This window comes from Orcinus orca, chromosome 12 (genome assembly GCF_937001465.1).
Source record: "Orcinus orca chromosome 12, mOrcOrc1.1, whole genome shotgun sequence".
Lineage (NCBI taxonomy): Eukaryota > Metazoa > Chordata > Mammalia > Artiodactyla > Delphinidae > Orcinus > Orcinus orca.
In genome coordinates this window covers 67,038,838-67,060,816 of record NC_064570.1, presented here as the reverse complement: position 1 = coordinate 67,060,816, position 21,979 = coordinate 67,038,838, and the positions used below count along the sequence as shown (strand labels likewise).

Genomic DNA, 21,979 nt, shown 5'->3' with positions numbered 1-21,979 from the left:
CGGGCTTAGTTGTTCCGCAGCATGTGGGATCTTCCCAGACCAGGGCTTGAACCCATGTCCCCTGCACTGGCAGGCGGATTCTTAACCACTGCACCACCAGGGAAGCCCCCACTGAAGGGTTTTAATGAAAGGAAGTAATTAACTGTGGAAAACCTGTGGGCCTTCAAAGTTCATCTCAAAGGTAACCCATTCCTTGAAATCCTTTCAGATAAGGCCCACTTGGTTCTATTTATCATAGTTAAGTGATGAAATGTTCCTGAATTAGATAGCAGTGGTTGCATAATCTTGTGAATACTAAAAACCACTGACTTATATACCTTAGAATGGTAAATTATATTTCAACTTTTTCAATAAAGTTAAATTTTAAAAAGAAAAAGAAATCCTAAAATCAGTTCTTCAGAGTGAAGGAAAACGATGGAACCCCAGATACACAGCATATATTAAACGTCAGCTATGTACGTGTTGATTACACACGTTCTATAAATACAGGCACAACAAAAATGACTAAAAGGAAATACATCAAAATGTTAAAATTTAATCTCTTCTTGATAGTTGAGTTCTATTTTATAACATACAGACTTCCTAAAATTTTAACAATGAGCATGCATATTCCTTTATAAAAAATTAACAGATGAAAAGACATGCCATTTTCCCAAGATTTTTGTTATTAACTTTAATGATTAACTGTTATATCCTCCTCTTATCCTCAGTATAAAATTGACTGAACTTCACTGATTTGTTTCAAGTGAATTACTGCCATATTTCTAAACTCCTATTTTCCACATTCTGTGGGTCAAAGAACATAATCTAGAGAGCAAAACAAAAGCTTAAACACTCACATATGACAGCCAGACAATTAGGCAGTTTGAGTTATTCTTGGATTTGGAATTTGACAAAAACAATTTGCAAATGAAAATGTAGAAGAAACAGGAAACTACAGAGGACTGTTTTAATTAACTAAGTGGAAAAACAGATATGGCAACTATAATTCTGGTCCAAGTAAACTGACATCATGAATCATATTGCTATTTTAAAACCTCACAAGAGTCTATTATGTTGCTCTCAGTTATCCAAGTTTGGGGTGAAAATAAATAGTACTGCTAAGTTAAATCTGCAGGTGGTTAAGCATCTAATTTTTAAGCATTATTTCCTACCTGGAATGCCCTTGGCCCATGTCCAACAAAAATCTCTTTCTATAGAAATCTTCCCATATCTAACACCAACTCCTCTATAAACCATCTTTAGTTTCTAACTAGATGTAATTCATTTCTCCTCTAAACAACCAAAGGACTTGTTTTAAATGCCAATCTTCGTTTTATTCGTTACCTATCATTCTCCGTCCCAACCCAATGAAGTAAGATATCTCCAGGGTGAGGCCTTCTCCTCAACCTTCTAAACAATGCCTGCACTCCTGGTGTGGTACATGATAGGAATGAAAAACTACACTAAACTTTTGCAAATGCTATAACTTGAGTCTTTTTCTTCCTTTTATTTTATGAATTATGATGCTAAAAAACTGTATCTTAAATAAAATGAAAGTAACAAAAATCAAAATAAATGTTCTTGCTGTTCCCATGAACCAATTACCAGAGCTGCTGTATTGGCAATGCAGATTATGGACAGCACAACTCCCGGGGTAGCTGTCACATCAACTACGATAAGAACGGAACACCTTGGAGATGTGCAGTAGCAATACTTCCAACCTTATGCAGTGGCTCTGTCAACCACAAGGGGGTGTGTGTGTGCACGTGCAGCATGCATGCGTGCACACGCACAAATGTGTTAAAAAGTTTACGTATATATGTCAAAATATTTTACCACGCACACCGTCACAGGAATGAAAATTTATAATACTAGTAGCCTCACAGAGTACACAGTATAGACAATTCTGTGACTCTATAGTTACTCTTCGCTCAGTCTCCGTTTGCCACTCGGTCTCAATCAACTATACTACCTTCTTTCCTTCTTTCTAATCTTTATATCCAGCTCAGTCAACCTCTCCCTGGACTTCTGTCATCACTCTTTATGACCCATCTAAAATTTTCCTTGATCTCATGTCCACTGCTCTTCTCCACACAACCTCAAACTCTCACTCTCTCTAGGTCACATCCTGAACCTTCTCATCACCCAAAACTATACCTCAGAAGTAGCTGATTCAAACATCTCATTCTCCAATCACAGTCTTCCATCTTCTGGCTTGCACACTCCAATATTTACCTGGTAAATTTTTTAAAAAGCACATGGGATTGGGGCAACAAGCATTCAGGTCACTTGGAAAATGGTACTCCCTCTGTTAAACAAATAAATACATATTTTATGCATGTGGCTTTCATTAGGGTAATTCTATCATTGAGAGTTTAAATGAACATTCACAAGCTACTCACTATTTTCCCAATATCACTGATATAAATCTGAAACAGAGATGCAAATTTCATCTTAAGACAGGAAGCATTCTCATACAAATTCCAGAGACTATTAGCCAGATATAATTCCATCTGCCTTGTGAAAAAGGTTCAATACTGAAAAAGTGAATAAATATTAAAGAACATGAGCAGTATCCCTGTAGAAAAGAAACTTACAGTTGTGGGAAGCCATAAGAAAGATGCAGAGTCCCTTTTCCCTCCAAAGAAAAATAGTGAAGGTGTGGCAAAGAGATAAACCACACAACCAAACATAGCAAACAGAAAGGTAAATGGTCTGGAGATAAGCCTACCAGAGATCATTCTGCAGAGAAAAATACAAGCTTCTTGTTGTACAGATTTGCACATAAAGTATAACACACTAATTCAGCCTAACTTCTCAAATAGCCTTGTTCACCCGAAAGCTAAATAAAGAGAGCAAAATCTAAGTGACAAACTTAAGAATAGCCAAGAGACTGGATATCCTTGCACTATCAGACATTAAATTGTATGCTAAATTTACAGCCTGTAAGTCAACCTAAAACTACCACGGGAAGACCAAAATATTAATGGAATGGGAAAGCGAATCAAGAAACAAACAACGATATAAGGGAATCCCATATACAATAAAAATGATATACCTAATTAAAAAGGAAAAATACATTAGCAGACTGGTGCTGAGGTAACAATTTAGACATTTGGAAATAAATAAAACTGTATCCCTATCTTACTCATTTTACCAAAATGTATCGTGGATAGATCAAATATTTAAATATGTAAATGAAACCATAAAAGTATTAGAAGGAAAAACAGGGGACTATTATAATAATTCTGAAGTAAAAATATCTTTCGTAAAATGACACAAAAGCCAAATATTAAAAACCAAGGTGTTTAACTACTATATATAAAATAGATAACTAATAAGGACATACTGTATAGCACAGGGAACTCTACTCAGTACTCTGTAATAACCTATATGGAAAAGAATCTAAAGAAGAGTGAATTATGTATATGTATAACTGATTCACTTTGCTGTACATCTAAAACTAACACAACATTGTAAATCAACTATACTCCAATAAATATTTTTTTAAAAAAAAACAAGGTGTTTATAATTTACCTACATAAATTTAAACCTGTGCCACCGAAAACACCAGAAAAAATATTATTTTTTCAAAATATGGGTCATAAAGTAATACCCCAATAGACAAAAACTTCTCATAAATCAGTAAGAAAAACATGAACACCCAACAGAAAAATGTATGAAAGATCTGAATGGGCAACTCACAGAAGAAATATAGTAACTCTGTATTGTACTAAATACAGTAAAACAGAAGTGAAAAAATATTAAACCTCCTTAACAATTCACATAAATTAAGAGGTAAATATTTATTTCACTATGTGCCAGACACTATTATCAGCACTTTATATAAACTATCCAACTTAATCTTCACAACAGCACCAAGACCTAAGTACTGTTATTAGCCTAACTTCACTACAGATGACGAAACTGAGTAAACGATATTAGGGCCCTCATACAATAACTCATGGAGCCAATAAGACACCATCAGTTAGAGTCAGGGTTCTTAACCACTATGCTATACTGTCTCCTAAAATGAAAAAGTCATTTAAAATTAGAAGATTTAAAATTTTCAAAACCCAGTGTTTAATAAGACAGTGCATAGATCCTTTAGAATGGCTGAACTATACGTGTGTTCAAACTTTCTGGAAAGAAGGGTGGAAATTATACATGTCAATGTTTAAAACGGGTAATGCCCCCAAATCCAGCATAGTGAACACAGTACAGTGTATCAGGTTACTGTCCCTGCCTTGGGAGGACTACGTCTCTTGTACTCCAAGTGGTACTGCCACCTATGAGCCCCTGGTCTCCACTGTCTCTCTTCCTTGGATATATATATAACTTAGGCAAGGCCCTCTGGAATCTTCCCTGGGATTGATATATGGATATTGGGAGAGAAAAGTTCCCTTTCTGCTTGGGTTGCAAGGCAACTTGCCTCCCACATGGAAAGAGCCTTCATGCAGAGTGAGAACAGACAGACAAGTAAGCAAAGAAAGAGAGAGAAAGACAGCATGGCCCATATCACTTGAGTCCCCAGATCCAGCCTGAAGCAAGCCAAGCTGAAACCTAATTATTTGTGCCAATTTAGTTCTTCTTTCCTCAGTTACTTTAAGTAGAATCTCACTTCTAAGAATCTTAATTATAAAACTGCACAATTGGGCTTCCCTGGTGGCGCAGTGGTTGGGAGTTGGCCTGCCGATGCAGGGGACACGGGTTCGTGCCCCGGTCCGGGAGGATCCCACATGCCGCAGAGCGGCTGCGCCCGTGGGCCATGGCCGCTGAGCCTGCGCGTCAGGAACCTGTTGCTCCGCAACGGGAGAGGCCACAGCAGTGAGAGGCCCGCATACCGCAAAACAAACAAACAAACAAAAAAAAAACTGCACAACTGTGAAAGAAAAAGGTATAAGGATATGCATACAAGTATGTCTTATAATACAAAAAATCCAAATGTCCACCAAAAGAGGGCTGGCTAAATTAATTACAGAATTGTTTGTCAAACTTGCCTAATTAAAATCACTTGGGCACTTATTAAAAATAGAGATAACTTGGGCTTCCCTGGTGGCGCAGTGGTTGGGCGTCCGCTTGCTGATGCGGGGGACGCGGGTTCGTGCCCCGGTCCGGGAGAATCCCACATGCCGCGGAGCGGCTGGGCCCGTGAGCCATGGCCGCTGGGCCTGCGCGTCCGGAGCCTGTGCCCCGCGGCGGGGGGGGCCACGGCAGTGAGAGGCCCGCGTGCCGCAAAAAAAAAAAAAAAAAGAAAAAAAAAAAATAGAGATAACTTGACCCCTGGGAGAGTCTAATTCACTAGGTCTAGGATAGGCTACTGGGATAGGCCATATTTTTAACAAGCATCCCCTATAATTTTCATAAGCAAGATAGTCTGGAAACCCTAAATTACAGTGTTTACATATACAGTGGTCTATCATTCAGACTTTTATGTGAAAAAGGTCCAAAACACATTGCTAAGTGAAAACAACACAAATTACAAAACAGATGTAACATTTAAATCTTTTCATGCAAAATTATGTAACTATCCACGTGGGTACATATTTGACCAAAGTACTCATTTTCAGCCAGGGCAGAGGTACCTGTACTCAGAATCTTACTGGGACTGGAAGGGGTCCCAAGTCCCCAAAAGATTCTGATAGACATTCTGTTTAAGAATCTATGCTCTGAGTTAGTATTACTAATACGAATGTGAATCCTTCAGGAGCAGATGTAAGATTGAATGTTCTGGCACAGAGAAAAGTCTGGAATAATGTTCATCAAAATGATAACAGAAGTTACTCCAATGGTTAAGAGTTCAGGTGATTTTTACCAGCTTTTTTGTAATGTTCTGTATTATTTTAATTTTTATTTACAATGAACGAATACATTTAGAATTGGGGAGAAGAAAGCTGTCTGCACAGGAGAAAGTTAAAATATTTTTAATCAAGTAATTTTATGATTATTAAGTATAGATTTTCTGAATGGGAAAATTCTTATCAGCTTTCAAAATTCAAATGTAAAAGTACAAGTGGCTGCTTTCAAAGACACGATCCTCTTTCAACAAGAACTATTAGTTCATATAGCTAAAGAGCCAAGGAAAAATGTGATATGTCATATCACTCAATTAAAATTCAACTGACAAGTAAAACAATAAAATGAGTTTTTCAGTAAGAATTTTTTTCAATCACAAAGAACAAAAGAATTAAGATTTAATTTTGTTCACTTATTCTGTATCTAAGACAATGATCAAGTGACAGTAAGTGCAGGTAAGAGATAAATGGAATTTAACATCTTAACAAAAACTAGATTCAATTTTTTAACTGTCAATTATACACCAACAAAAAAAACTTTTAAAAAAAACTGGATCTGATTCTAAATTTCCTGTTTAGTTATTAAAAATACATATTTACTTGCACAAGAAAGAAAAACAGCAATGTTTGATATTTTTTAAAAAAAGATAAAATATGACTTACCCCATCTAGGAGAGTATTTGATAAATGCATGCGGAGATCTTTACGAAATGGAAATTCCAGATTTGAAACATGAAACACTGAATTATCTCTATCAATCATAAAAACTTCATTTGTGCCATCAATCAACATCATATACCTTAAATGAAACATTAAAGAGATAACATTAACAGTAAAATTCAAGAATAGAGTCGTAAGAAATATCAGTTGAATTGTTTTTCCTTAGACTTACAATAGCTGCCTGGAATAATGTTCACCAGAGTCCCCCCTCCACCATCATTCAAATTAAAGTACCACAAATAACAAAATCTTTTTTAAAGACGTTTTTGTTTCCTATAAAAAACATACGGTATAGAGAAATCAAAGCTTTTTACGGAAACAATGTGATGTTCAAGAGCAACCTTATAACCCATCTTAGGAGAGAACGATTCTCTAATTTTTATTAGATCTTAAACAGAAGTCCAGAATTAGTATTCTATATTCACAGTGTGAGAAAAGCTGGCTTATGCTAACAAATTTCAGAATTCAGAAAAAAGAAACAGGACTTCCCTGGTGGCACAGTGGTTAAGAATCCGCTTGCCAATGCAGGGGACACGGGTTCGATCCCTGGTCTGGGAAGATCCCATACGCCGCAGAGCAACTAAGCCTGTGCACCACAACTACTGAGCCTGAGTTCTGGAGCCTGCGAGCCACAACTACTGAGCCTGCGCACCACAACTACTGAAGCCCACACACCTAGAGCCCGTGCTCCACAACAAGAGAAGCCACCACAATGAGAAGCCCACGCACCACAATGAAGAGTAGCCCCCACTCACCACAACTAGAGAAAGCCCGCATGCAGCAATGAAGACCCAACACAGCCAAAAATAAAAAATAAAGAAACGGTTTCCCTCTTCTGATCATAAGATGACAACAGAAATTATATTTCCCTTTTCACTGGCTGCCCAGAAGCTCAGAATTAAATATAATGTTCAAATAGAATAATTATTAAATCCCAGGGTGCTGGTACATTCTGCTTTTTCTGTCATAATTATTCTCTATTCATTTTTTAACACACTTATTTGAGATATATATATATATATATGAATGCATACATATCTATCAGATTTTACTTCAAGTGGAATATCAATTAAAAGAAAATACTATCTATGTATATTTATGCATAAACAGATTTAAAAGACCAAGGAAGGAAAGGCATTAGAAGATGGAATTCATTATAAAGGATTGCTCATGGGAAACTCAGCTTACATATGCAGAGATATCAGAGAAATTATTTAGCAGTTGGTATTCAGAGATTCTTCTGCACATATAAATTTTCAGGCTTTGGAACAGAAGTTTCTGGAATGTGATTTTTGGTTTGAACTCCAATCATTCCGAATCACATGTACTTTTGTTATGTGATACCCATGAAAAATAAGAAGCTATTTCCTGTTAGGGAAGAAAGGTAAGGAATGTGGAAATAACCTCAACTGCAAATTTAATATACAGAATTACCAAATTATTTGTATTATATACATTCTCATTAAAAGACAAAAATACAGGGCTTCCCTGGTGGCGCAGTGGTTGAGAGTCCACCGCCGATGCAGGGGACATGGGTTCGTGCCCCGGTCCGGGAAGATCCCACATGCCACGGAGCGGCTGGGCCCGTGAGCCATGGCCGCTGAGCCTGTGCGTCCGGAGCCTGTGCTCCACAACGGGAGAGGCCACAACAGTGAGAGGCCCGCGTACCACAAAAAAAAAAAAAAAGACAAAAGTACAGAAGTTTCACTGAATTAAAGCATTGATTCACTTTTTATATTGAAGTATATATACCAAACCATATAAATAACAGAAAAGCCAAATTTATAAACTGCTTTTATTTATTTATCACTGCTCTGCGCTGCGCAGCTTGCAGGATCTCAGGTCCACGACCAGGAATCAAACCCTGGGCCTTCGGCAGTGAAAGCACAGAGTCCTAACCACTGGACCACTAGGGAATTCCCGCGTAAACTGCTTTACTTTAAATACTGGTTTTCCAGCTTGACTAGAAAAGCTGCAGTCACTGAGATGTGAGATAGCTAATCAAGTAAAACCACCAATTATACATTAATACAATTCAGGAAGCACATAATTAAAGAGGAAAACTGATTAAAAACAAAATATTGGTAACTAATACCACCTTACCGTTTTAACTCACATTCCTAATAGTAGTCTGAGGGTAAAATAATCTTTAAACATCTTATAATTTAAATTTATCACCAATATTCATTAATATGGAAAGAGATCCACAATATATTAAATGAAGAAAAAGCAAGTTAAAAATCAGAATGTATGACTATGAGGGGTAGGGAGATAAAACTCTGTATGAATAGTAAAATAGACAGGAAAGCCTACACCAGAGAATTGTCATCTCTATGCAGAATTATCAATAATATTTGCTTTTCTTATTATACTTTTTTGTACTTTTAAGAAATTTTAGAAATAAGCTCAAATTGCTTTTACAAGCCAGGGGGAAAAATATTAAACTACAGAAAAAAGAAAAAATAGAAATATAGTCTAATCAGAGTCTGAGAAATATTTTTTCCTTTGGCAATAAAATAAGATGCGATGTTAAACCTCGATGGTCATATACCACAGCAGCTTCAAAATTAGCAGGTATTTCTCCTCTCCTATTATAAAGCATTCATAGTGGGTAATAAAAACAGAAAAGTTGATCATTTAAACTGATTCATTTCACCACCATCTCTTGTACCAATTCCTATCAAACTCACTATGGTTTTTTGTTTTAAATAATTAACCAGTTAATTTTTTTAAATATTTACTAAAGGGCCAACGAGTTATCAGGCACAGATGCTAGAAATATAACAATGAAGAGCACAGGTTCTTCATCTAACTTCATATAATTTGTACCCTTAACAAGAAAACAAGACATTAAACAAATAATCCCAAACATAATAAGTATTGACAAGGTGAAGTACTAGGTACTACAGGAGCATACAAAAGGCAGAATCTGTCAGAGTTCAGATATCAGGAAAGGCATCCCAGAGGGATTCTCACGTAGCTGATAATAACATCAGGTTATGATCACTTAGTGAGCAATGGCTATGCACGGAGCAGTGTTCAAAGCCCTTTATATTAACTCAATTAAGCCTTACAACAATCTTACCATGTAGGGAAAATTATTGTTCCCATATTCCAGATGAGGAAACTGAAACCACAGTAAGTAACCTACCCAAGGCCATAAAGCTGGCAAAATAGCAAAGGTGTTATTAAAACCTAGACAATAATCTATCTCGACAACCTCTACAGTATCCTGCCTCCACCTGCATTGTGCAGAAGTTAACCCAGCAACTTCTGTTGGGGGTGGAGGGAAAAGGGAAGGAGAGATGGGGTGTGTGGTGAGAACCAGTGCTTGGTACAGTCTACCAGTTGCAATATCCTTGAGACAAAAACAGAAGGTGCGTGTTTTGGCAACAAAAAATTCAGAGTACAGAAGCATAGAGAGAAAGAGGGAAATGGCATGGCTTAAGTCTAGAGAAGTAGTCAAGGACTTAATGATTCATGAAAACTCTTTTTCTCTTTATTCTAGAAAGTGGAAAACCCCTTGCATGAGACAAACAGAAACCATAATGGGTAATTCAAACCCAAGATAGGTAATACAGGAAACTGGTTACAAAGATATTGGAAAGCTGAAAAGGTTAACAAGGGAAGATGAAGATAACAAGAGATGAGTAACTGCAGGAAGCACTACCACCTAAAGGGCTGTGGGAACAAAACGGAAGAGGCGTGTTATCAGAGGCCAGGAGCTTGGAGGATGGGCATTTCGGGGCCTGGAAGGTGGGGGCGGGGGTCCACGGAGCTCAGGGCTCAAACCTCTAAGGAGGTGGCACTAAATGGCTAAGACCTGGACCTCTAAGGAGAGGAGCACAGCACCTCAAGTTTCAATCTCTACAGAGGAAGCACAGAAGGGAGGATGCTCAAACAGCCTAGTGGGTGAGAAAACGCAAGCGGCACTCATTTGCCTAGGATGCACCCTCCAGAAGCTGGCACCTCTGAGAGGGAGCAGCGCGGTTGGTGCTGGGAGTGCCAAAAGAAGCTGGGAACGGAGTAAGAGTTGTCGCTGGCAGCTGGAGGGGTAAAGAAAGTAGAAACAAGAGAAGTCACTTCTCTCACCTTCCAAATTCCTACGTGCTCCCCATGGTAAAACCCAACAAGAGGCAAGCTGGCAAGGGAGTCGGAGAAATGCAGTTTGCGAGTCCCTCATCACAGTTTAAAAGGGTGGAACGGGAGCTGAGGAAGAGCAGGTAGAGAAACAGCAGCCCACTGAAAGGCTTTTAGCAAACTAACAGCACAATCTGATCTGTACTTTTCAAAGTTCACCTCCACATAATGTATACTCCTATAGGATAGGAACCAATCTGTAGACCAGAGAAATTATGAGGCTTTTATGGTACTCCAAGTGGGACTACAGTGGCAATAATAACTTAGAGGTAAGCGGATAAATTCAAAACGTCTAAGAGGCAGACTGACAGGATAGTGTGCTCTTGACTGGCTACGGGGCTGAGGGGCAGAAGTCGAGGAGGACTCCCAAGCTTCTGGCAGGAGGAATGAGTGCACTTTATTTGCTGAGCCGTGGAGCACAGGAGGAGGAAGCAGTCACTGTTCAGTTTCGTTGGGGAGAAGTGACAGACAGGATACGGACATGGATCTTTTCATTTTTACATTGGAAACCAAAAGGCCCAGATTTTCTCTATCCCTGCCTCTAGCAGGCTGGAAGTAGGGTCTAAGTCAGACAACCAAATGCTCCCTTCCCAGAACTTTTAACTTGAGAGACAGTGAGGCACAGGAATAGATTAAAAATGATTCGGAGAGACAGCAGATGCACCGTCACCAAGTGCCAGTGGTGGCTTCCTATTCCAAGTGTTCCTGTGCCTGACCTTGGCTCTGGTCCTTGCTGCCTGGCTTCCCTTGATTCCTATCCATTTTCTGAGACTGGTTCTCCTGAGAGCCAGCCTTCCAATATACTCCTTTGTTTACATTAGCCAAAGTTGATTTCTACTGCTTACAGTCGATGCAATGCTAATGGATATGCTGTTTGGTTGTTGCTTTTTTTCCCCATTTTGCCCACTATATACTGCTGAATTCAAGTAAGTTATATGTGCCCATGACAGAACCACACTGTAATGTCCCCCAAACTATCCTCAACACTAATGGTTATGTGATACCAGCTCTTTACACAATAACTTCATGCCAAGAGATATGCCATCTATTTCCTGTCCTTCAACAGAGATAAGTGTACAATGTTAAGCCCAGAGTCCACCTTCCCTTTGTATCTTTTCTCTCATAAGAATTCACTGCCAAACCTCTACTGTTTCTATACCAGCTACATTTCCTCTCATTTCTATTCCCAGTAGAACTGGTATACAGCCTCTGAAACCTAATTCTCAAGACTGTAGAGAAATACAGTTATATTAAAATCTCTTGCAAAGAAATTCACAATTTAAAGCCACTTCCCCAGATACAATCATAAACCTTTCTGACATAAGAGCAGTTGGTCAGACTCTGGCCCCGACCCACCAACGCCTGTCAGACCTTATTCCAGAAACGATGCAAGAACTGCTGACTTGCTGAACCCCAGCTTTCTTCCTTCCCCATGGGGCGTTAGGCACACTTTGCCTTTTTCTCTCACTAGCTCACTGCTCAGTAAACTTGATCTCTGGTAATCTCTTTTGCAAAGTATATCCACATCCTCTTTAACCCATTTTTTCCCCCATTTCTTTCAACTGTTAAACAAAAGAGAAATTTATGTTATGTATATTTTACCACAATTTTTAAAAATGAAAAACCATTTTCCTCCTTCTCACCTTGTTCACTTAGTTCCATTAATGAGCTTAAGAGAGCTCTACCAGAGGCCAGTGACACAACTGTATCAAGCAAAATTAAAAGTCATGAGTTTCTGATCCACCTAGACAAAATAATCAGTGTCACAAAGTCCCCCCCAGTCTCCATCATGCTCTCAATCTAGCTCCTCCCCATCTTATAAAAATCAAATTCGTTTCCCCAACAGAGTTTTTATAAACTTCTTTATTTGTTGCAATATAGTTTGTTTGGTTACCTGTGTTGAAACAGTACATATTGTCGCTTTTCACAGCAGACAAACACAGTAAATGATTTAGCTACCTTAGGAATTAAGCAAGCTTTATAGGCTAGGTTGGGAACCAAACCACCATTTAGACTACAATTCTATGGAAACACAACCTAAAGTCTACCAACATAAATTAAGGAATCTCAGAAAAAGACTTCAGATAACTTGAAACATCACTGCTTACACTGCTTACACAAAAAGACCAATATTTGATGATAAAACAATGTAATCCCTACACACAGCTTTACTTTCAAACATAATGCTATAATCTGTTTAGTTGACACAAATAACATTTCAACCTTTGAAAACAAAAACTATTTGAAGTACAGCTTTACCTTATTTTATCTTCCCAGAAACTCAAAGAACTCATATTAAGGTCATTCTTATTTTCACATTAACAAATTAAAGAGAACATACACACAAACAGTAACACTACCGCCACCTAACCTTTTTAAAATTTATTTCTGCTATTAACAATCACTGAAATGAAGACACAGTCCTAACATATTCTTCACATAACTGTGAAGACACAGTTCTCTTCATCAAAAACTATCAAAATTTTCATTCAACATTATAAAAGATTCCAACCTAACAGGTATTATCATCTTGCTTTACTGATTCTATACGCAGAGCAGACTTCTTCAAAACGATTAGCTCCTTTTTAATCTTCATATCACAGCAATTTAAAGTTATAAAACAGATGTGATTAAAGTTTTATAGTCTTAAATTCACTTTAAGCCCACAGCTTCATTCTATTATGTGATCACTTATATACATACAACAGTAATTAAACAGACAACGTGTATTATTTAATTTTAAACTGCAAAGCCCATTCACTTCCACACAAATTTAATTGTCAAACTTGTCTAATCAGCCTCTGATCTTAGAATGTTAATTGTATGTTAAATGCAGGTCAAAAGCATGCCACTGAACATTTGAACAGTTTGCTAACACTTAACTGTCTCCTACTTAAGCATAGTCATCTTTATTTTATATGTTGTTTATACAGCAAATTTTCCACTATGTTATTTCATCTGAGTTTTGTTTAAGCTTGATACTTGGTAAACTTTGTCTATGGAAAAATCATCAGTCAAAAGACTTTTATTTCAACTTGGGTAATTCATCGCAAATAAATCTTGAAGACCCAGGGGTATCTACCATTTAAAAAAAAAAAAAATCCCAAATCCTCCAAGCCTTCTCATTAAAATATCATGTATGCCTACTTCTATTAATAGATAGTAAAAAATTTTAAAGCATAGATGTTTCTGTTTCAAGAAACCCCTTCAACCAGCAAGATTTAGTCTGTGCAAGCTTAAAAATCAACTCTAAAAGAATCTGGCAGGTGTAGGGCCCACTATCAGCTTCTAGAGTCCTCCCTCCCATTCCACAGAATTAATGATACGTAATACAAATAATCAAGTATATAATAAGATTTAGAGTAAAAGTCTTCCAAACCACTCAACAATTTAAAAATTTAATTTTCTTACTTTGTTTTCATGGAGTATGAATGGTACCAGTGCTATCATTATGGGCTTTGGGGAAAAAATTCCAGTTCCAGAGCCTGTAACATCAGATTCAATCAGTGCTTGCCATCTAGACCACTAAAAAAAGGGCAGGCATCTGTAACCAAAAATCTCATCAAATATTATAACATGATTCTAACTGTCCAACTCCTAAGTATATGCTTTATTTTTTTAAATAAATTTATTTATTTATTTTTTGGCTGGGTTGGGTCTTCTTTGCTGCATGCAGGCTTTCTCTAGTTGCGTTGAGCAGGGACTACTCTTCATCACAGTGCATGGGCTGCTCATTGAGGTGACTTCTCTTTGTTGCAGAGCATGGGCTCTAGGCACAAGGGTTTCAGTAGTTGTGGCACGCAGGGTTAGTTGCTCCGTGGCATGTGGGCTTTTCCCAGACCAGGGCTCGAACCCATGTCCCCAGCATTGGCAGTCGGATTCTTAACCACTGCACCACCAGGGAAGTCCCTAGGTATATGCTTTAACTTCAGAAGTGCAACTGTCTTATCCCTTTCTCATTTTGCCATCCTCCACTGCTCAGAAATTGTGTACATGCCTACTGCTAAGCCTATGTATGTGTAAAACTATACCTTGTCCTAAAATACATTATCTTCAAACTCTTACTCAAAACTCCCTTTCATGAAATCTCTTATACTCTAAATAACAGGTCCTATTCAAATCACTCTATCACTCCAAGTTTTCTAAAAATTATAAATCTAATATGTACAAAAAAGAATTGCCTCTGGTAGAAGAGAAGCATACGGGGAGCAAGCGGGAGCCTTAAAGTTCACTTCAAGGAATTTCAACTTTACTTTTAATTGAGCTGAATTACAGCTAAAATGCAACACATGTTAAAAGATAAAGTAATATACTATATGTTGTTCATTAGTGAACATTAGTTATAGAGGTATTTTATTACATACCATTAATTATATATTAATATATAGTAAATAGGGGGGAAGATATCTATAGGCAAAACAGAAGGCACCAACATAGAAAGATATGTGGGAGTCCACTATGGAGGTTAAAACATTCATCCCAGACAGGCTCTTCCTAGCTGTGTGATTTTGCACAAATCGCTTGACTACTCTAAGATGCAGTTTCCTCATCCAAAGTCTCCACCTCCTAAGCTGGTTGCAAGAATTAAACGAGTTAGTACCCCCAGGTTCTAAGCAGCATTATCCACAACAGCAACAGTGTAGAAGCAACCCAAGTGCCCATTGACAGACAAATGTATAAGTAAAATGTGGTATATATATTAAATGGAATATTATTCAGCCCTAAAAAATGAGGGAAATTCTGAAGTATGCTACAATACAAATGAACCTTGAGGACATTATGCTAAGTGAACTAAGCCAGTTACAAAAAGATAACTACTGTATGATTCTACCTATACGAGGTACCTAGAGTAGTGAGAAATCAGAGAGACCAAAAGTAGAACGGATGGTTACCAGGGGCTGGGAGAACTGGGGAATTATCATTTAAAGGGTATAGAGTTTTAGTTTTGCAAGATGAAAAGAGTTCTGGACATGAATGGCAGTGATGTTTGCACACATTATGAATGTATTTAATACCACTGAACTATATACTTAAAAATAGTTAAGATGGTAAATTTTATCTTATGGGTATTTTACCACCATAAAAAAAATGAAAAAGAAAAAGAATTAAGTGAATTAATATATGAAGAATACAGAACAGTACCTGGCACATGGTAATAAAATGTAAGCTATTGTTATACTATGTCCAGGGCACATAGTAAGTACTTAATTAAGGCTGGATATCATTGTTATTAATACTATGACTACTACTTTACACAATCCAAAAAAGAGTCAAGGTCATTAATAAACAAAGTCTGGATAAGACAGAAAGGATTCATTTCCTGTAGGCAGGGAAGAAGAGGACATCTCTTCTGAACAGAGAGGAAAAAGAGATGAGTGAACCAAAAATTTTGAAGTGCAGAAAAGTAAACCACAGGTAATTCCCTGTGAAGGTTACCCACAGCCCACAAACTCAAGCTTATATGCATCTTTACACAAAAGCAGGCAAGAACTACAGTAAGTAGTTCCTTATTTCTTTTTTCTATGAAGAGCTGTAACCCAAGACAATTTTGTAAAATCAGAAGCTGCACTACCTGAGTGAGCAATAACTCAAAGAGCTCAAATCAAAGAACCTGAATCAGGTGGATCTCTCAATCTGTCTAGAAAACTGTTTCCTAAACACTAAAATGATAAAAACAAACCTGAGCCTAAAATATTCCAATGTACTGAAACAGCTTCTTAAAATTTACTAACAATAATAGTATATATAAATACACAATTACTCCAAAAGGTATTGTACATAATGGAAAATTACCATGTTTTTGTCCCACAATCTAGCTCATTATATAAAAATTAGTAAAAGGATAATTTAAATAAAATTATAATTAAGGGAATTCCCTGGCGGTTCAGTGGTTAGGACTCCTCACTTTCACTGCTGAGGGCGCGGGTTCATTCCCTGGCGGGGAACTAAGATTCCACAAGCCGCACAGTACGGCCAGATTTAAAGTGTGTGTATGTGTGTGTGTGTATCTATAATACATTAAATCTACATGGGTTCATATTTCCCTTAGCAGCTTAAAAGAAACATAAGAATTATCATAACAGTAAGAGTAGCTGATCAAGTCCCTTTCTATGTACAAGTTTATAAGATCAACTAATCAACAGAGTTTACGGAAATGCAAGAAGTAGAATATAAAAGCATACCTTTCAACTAGTGAAAAGAACTGTCAAATCAGGACTGAATTATTTGCTACCAGCAATATGCATCTTGCTAAGTGCCACTTCTGTGGGCTAGAGTATGTTCCCTCCTCCTTTCCACCAATCTACAAAGAATTAGAGAATTATGGACTCTTAAAGGGCTGGAAGGGTTCTTACGATGTAGTACCACTTCACCCAAGTAGTGTGTACACACACAGGTGCACACACACACATATATCCCACCTCCAGCCCTGCGACAAACCCAAACAGCACTTAAGGCACAAGAAAAAACAGGCTAGATTCAAATGCAAGTGAGAACAAAAAGTATTCATACAGGCACTACCAAAGACACAAAACTATCTGGTTATATTACCTTCACCAGTTCGTAACTGTCTGAAAATAAAGTATAGGTTAATAGTCAACTTACATAAATAAAAACATAACGATTTACCCTTCTACAGCAAGATGCTTCTACCTCAAAGACTCGGTTTGAATACAATATAGATATTTTTTAATATCTTCTAAGTTCATTTAAATGTTTTTCTTAATGGTCACCTAAAGTCCAAAATCCAAGAACTCTAAAACCATAACTGAATATAGACACAGTTGGATAAATCAATCTCTTCAAATCCTCAAAAGTGATAAGGTTACCAAGAGAAAAATCTTAAGATACATCTTAAAGATTCAAACTGAATAACACTGGCTAAATGAGTTCCATCTAATTAGGGGGACAGGAGGATTTCTCTTGGTTTGTAACTATTTCCTTATGCTCAGAAATATGGCTTTTCGTCACATTAAAAAATACAAGGGACTACCCTGGTGGTCCAGTGGTTAACACTCCGCGCCTCCACTGCAGGGGGTGAGGACTAGATCCCTGGTCGGGAACTAAGATCCCACATGCCAAGTGCCGTGGCCAAAAAAAAAAAAAAAAAAAAAAATTCAAGCCTACAACTGCTAATTAGGTATAGGCCATTGAACAAACATGATCTCTCTGGTATCCTCATCCTGAGAAACTGGAATAGATTCTTGCTACTTAAAGTGTGGTCCTTGGACCAGTAGCAATGGCATCACCTGGGAACTTGTTAAAAATGCAGAATCTTGGGCCCCATCCCAGACTCACTGAATCAGACTTACATTTTAACAAGATCCCCAGGCGATTCACATGCACATTAAATTGAAAAGCACTGGATTAAATAACCTCTAACCATCCTTAATACTCAAATTGCAAAGGAAAAGAGAAAAGCCAAACAACAGAAGCCAAAATAAGCAAAAATAAATTAAAATTTTTAGAAACATGAAAAAAAAGAGCTTCCACTAAAATGCCTGTTCAAAAGTTATAGTCAGTAGATTTTCCCTCTCTTCTTAGTTACAGAAATATTGTTTTGATACTGACTAGGGTAAAAGGAGCAGAGGATTAAAAAGAGAAGAGAAAGAAGACTAAGCAAGATACAAGTTAGTTCCAATCCCAGTCTTCTATTTTTCACATTTTACATTTTGCAACTTTTGAAACTCACTGTTGCCTACACTAGCTGAATGAATGCCAATATAACCTACTTTCAATAAAAGCTTTCACAAAGGTCCCCAAAAAGGTTCACTTAATCGTCCTTGAGCATAACTGAAAATGAGAAAAAAAGTGTTGCTATAGGGGCTTCCCTGGTGGTGCAGTGGTTAAGAATCTGCCTGCCAATGTAGGGAACACGGGTTCGAGCCCTGGTCCGGGAAGATCCCACATGCCACGGAGCAACTAAGCCCGTGCGCCACAACTACTGAGCCTGCGCTCTAGAGCCTGTGTGTCACAACTACTGAGCCCATGTGCCACAACTACTGAAGCCCTTGCGCCTAAAGCCCACGCTCAGCAACAAGAGAAGCCACCGCAATGAGAAGCCCGCACACTGCAACGAAGAGTAGCCCCCCGCTCGTCACCAACTAAAAAGAAAGCCCGCGCTCAGCAACAAAGACCCAACGCAGCCAAAAATAAATACATTAATTAATTTAAAAAAAAAAAAAAAAAAAAAACACTCCTTTAAAAAAAAACAAGTGTTGCTATAGGGGCTTCCTGTGCCTCCTGTCAGGAAACCCCCTTGAGGAGTCTCGGTTGGCTGGCTCTCTGTGACATTACCTCTTTCTTCCTCCAGTCACAGAAGTAGGTTGGCTGCTTCCCCTTCCACAGCAACTATTCCTCAAGTGTTCACTTCCCTGCCTTCTGTATCGCTATGAAAAACACTCTCTTGCCATACTCTGTATTCCAAAAAAACAGCTCTTCTAAGTACCTCAAAGGCCACTGGGCTAACCTACTGATGCAGCAGTCCCAAGCGGCCTTCAACTTCAAGATGATTGAGGTAAAGGATCTCCCACCTTACAACTTCCTAACAACAACTCAAGGAGAAGTAGGAGTTGGTGTAACAGTCAAAATTTAAATCAAAAACTCATGGCTCAGAAATCCTTAAAACTCTTGACATGTTTAATAACAGTTTCACCAGCCACCAGTACAATAATTGTCTTCCTTAGTCCAAGCACCGTACTGCCCAGTGGCTAGAACTTAACAAAGACTCTGGATTGACAGCAACTATTAGGTCAGTCTAGCTCAGACAGGCTGTTTCCGCTTCATGACTTCGTGCTACTCCTCTTGCCCATGTTACTCACTCTCCACTAGTCATCTTCCTCCTAAGAATGCCTACGTTCCAGAGTCTATGTCACATCATTTATAGGAAATTATATTTCACATTGTTCTCTCATGTATTCCCATTTTAATATCACAATTAGATTTTCACCCATTTAAGGGCATGAAACATGTCTTAAATTTTCTTTTTATAAATAGGTTCAAATTTTAAAAATAGGACTTTACCATGACTATGGAATTTCTCTTTAGAAAGTTAGAGTTCGGTTTATTTTATTTTAAGGAATCTATTAATTTGGTAGAAGGTGTAACTATCAACAACACTTACCAAGCACTTCCTACATGTTAAGCATTATTCTAAATGCTTTAGATGAAATCACTTAATCCTGTAACATCTAGGAGGTAGTTATTATTGTTATCCCTATTTTTCAGATGGGCAGGTTGGGAGTTACAGGGGTTATATAACTTTCCTAAGGTCACATGACTAGTAAGTATGGGTACTTCAGGATTTGAACCCAGGTAGTCTAGTTTCAATACCCAAGCTCTTAACCACTATACTATACTGCTTCTCAAAAACAGACCTGTTTTATAAGCTAACATACTTAAGTATCTTTGTTTTTTAGAATTTTATTACATTATTACCTTTATATGTCCATGATTCTACTGACTATGCAGAATACCTAACATAGGCTCACAATCCCTCTTACCTGAAAACTTTGGAGTTAGATATACTCCCAAATTAAAATAAAAAAAAAAAAATTAGACAATCTTAAAATATACTAAAAATAAAATAAAATAGGTACAAACTAATTTTCCTCTCAAAACTTTATTGCTATTGAAATTGACCACAAAAAAAAAGAAAAAAAGAAATTGACCATACACTAAGATACTTAATTTGGTGGCTCCAAGTACATCATCAGAACAGCTACCATTTAAAACTTGTCAAAACTTAGAAATTTTATAAAACAAGCAACATCTTTTGTGTGTATCTTAATTCTTCTATATAACAATGAATCTTTTTCTTAATTATTTTACTGAAAGGGAAAGACCTAATCTACAAGAAACTTGAAATAATTTTATGTTTAACACAGATATTATACTTTACCATACATATTTTACTATAAAAACCCCATTATTTATTTTAAATGTATAAATAGACTAATAGCACCACTAGGTTACTTTTAAGAAAGATAATTAAAAACACATGTAGAAGATGCGTAACACAAAGATGCTTGATTTTATTTAATATTGCTTTATGCACATAGGGAAATATAAGTACATAAAATTATATCTATATGGACCAAATGTTTTAAATGACTTAATTTCCCAATTTATTAGTACAAAATGTTTAATAAACCACACTATTAGAAATTAACTGGTTTCCACTGGTCTTTGTTCATGTTCACATAAAATTACTGGGAAAAAGTCTAGATGCAACAATGTCAACAGCTAAATACTAAATACAGTACCTAACCTCTGAGATTACAAAATTAAATATAATATGGACTCATCATATTAAGGCAACTACCAAGGCCAGATCACAGAGTCGATTCAATGTGCAGTTGCTTAAAGTTTACAATTTAAGGAGCAATTTTATTTGTTCTCATTATATATACTGTATTCTGTGCCTCTAGCTACATTTACATTTTATCAGGCTAATATAACACTTAAAAGTCTTAAAAGCCATTTTTAAATAATTCATGGGGAGACAATTTAATTCTCTGCCCAGGCAAAAATATTTTAAAAATTAAATTTTCTAAAGTCTAAGATGTTATGAAAGAAAAATTTGTCCAGAAAGGCTCACCTGCCCACAAAAACAGCAGCAACAGCAGAGCTGGGCTGAAAGCCAGGAACATACTGTTCTAAGATGGGCTGCATAGAAAATCTTCAAACCAGGGCTTCCCTGGTGGCGCAGTGGTTGAGAGTCCGCCTGCCAATGCAGGGGACACGGGCTCATGCCCCGGTCCGGGAAGATCCCACATGCCGCAGAGCGGCTAGGCCCGTGAGCCATGGCCGCTGAGCCTGGGCGTCCGGAGCCTGTACTCCGCAACGGGAGAGGCCACAACAGTGAGAGGCCCGCGTACCGCAAAAAAATAAATAAATAATAGAAAAAAAAAATCTTCAAACCAGATCTCACAATTTAAAAAAGAGCTGTCAGAATTACTCATTTTCGATTTCTTTACCTAAGTTCACAGATACTAATGCCTTTTGGGAATCAGATTACATGCAAACACTGAATATAGTTCCTAAAGAAAGTAAAGATACTATATGATGTATAATTTTAAAAAACAAAAGCATGTAGTTATAGAAATTTCTTTCCCAAAATATAATTGGAGCATATATATCAAAATTGCTATTCTTCATATACCGTGTACAAGTCCAATGACTGTTCTACCCTTATGAACAAAATTTCACTATCTAAAACAGAAGAGTTACATTCCAACACAAAGTTTTTCTATAGACTCCTTTGCTCCCAACATGAACAACTGAGAGCAAAACCCATATGAGATAAGAGAGAATCTTCAAATCATTCTTTCATTTTCTGAGAT

General features: G+C 37.3%; 1 protein-coding gene across 7 annotated transcripts in view; it reads right to left on the bottom strand.

Moving 5' to 3' along the window:
• The window catches only part of RNGTT (RNA guanylyltransferase and 5'-phosphatase), a 246,728-nt gene that overhangs the window by 180,513 nt on the left and 44,236 nt on the right, over positions 1-21,979 (bottom strand). For all 7 annotated transcript variants that reach the window (XR_004480632.2, XM_033418832.2, XM_004264827.4 and 4 more), the window contains one exon: positions 6,441-6,576. Coding sequence is in view for 6 of the 7 variants with exons in the window: in XM_033418832.2 (XP_033274723.1) it covers positions 6,441-6,576 (136 nt within the window). In the remaining variant the exon portion in view is untranslated. The remainder of the gene's footprint in view (positions 1-6,440; positions 6,577-21,979) is intronic.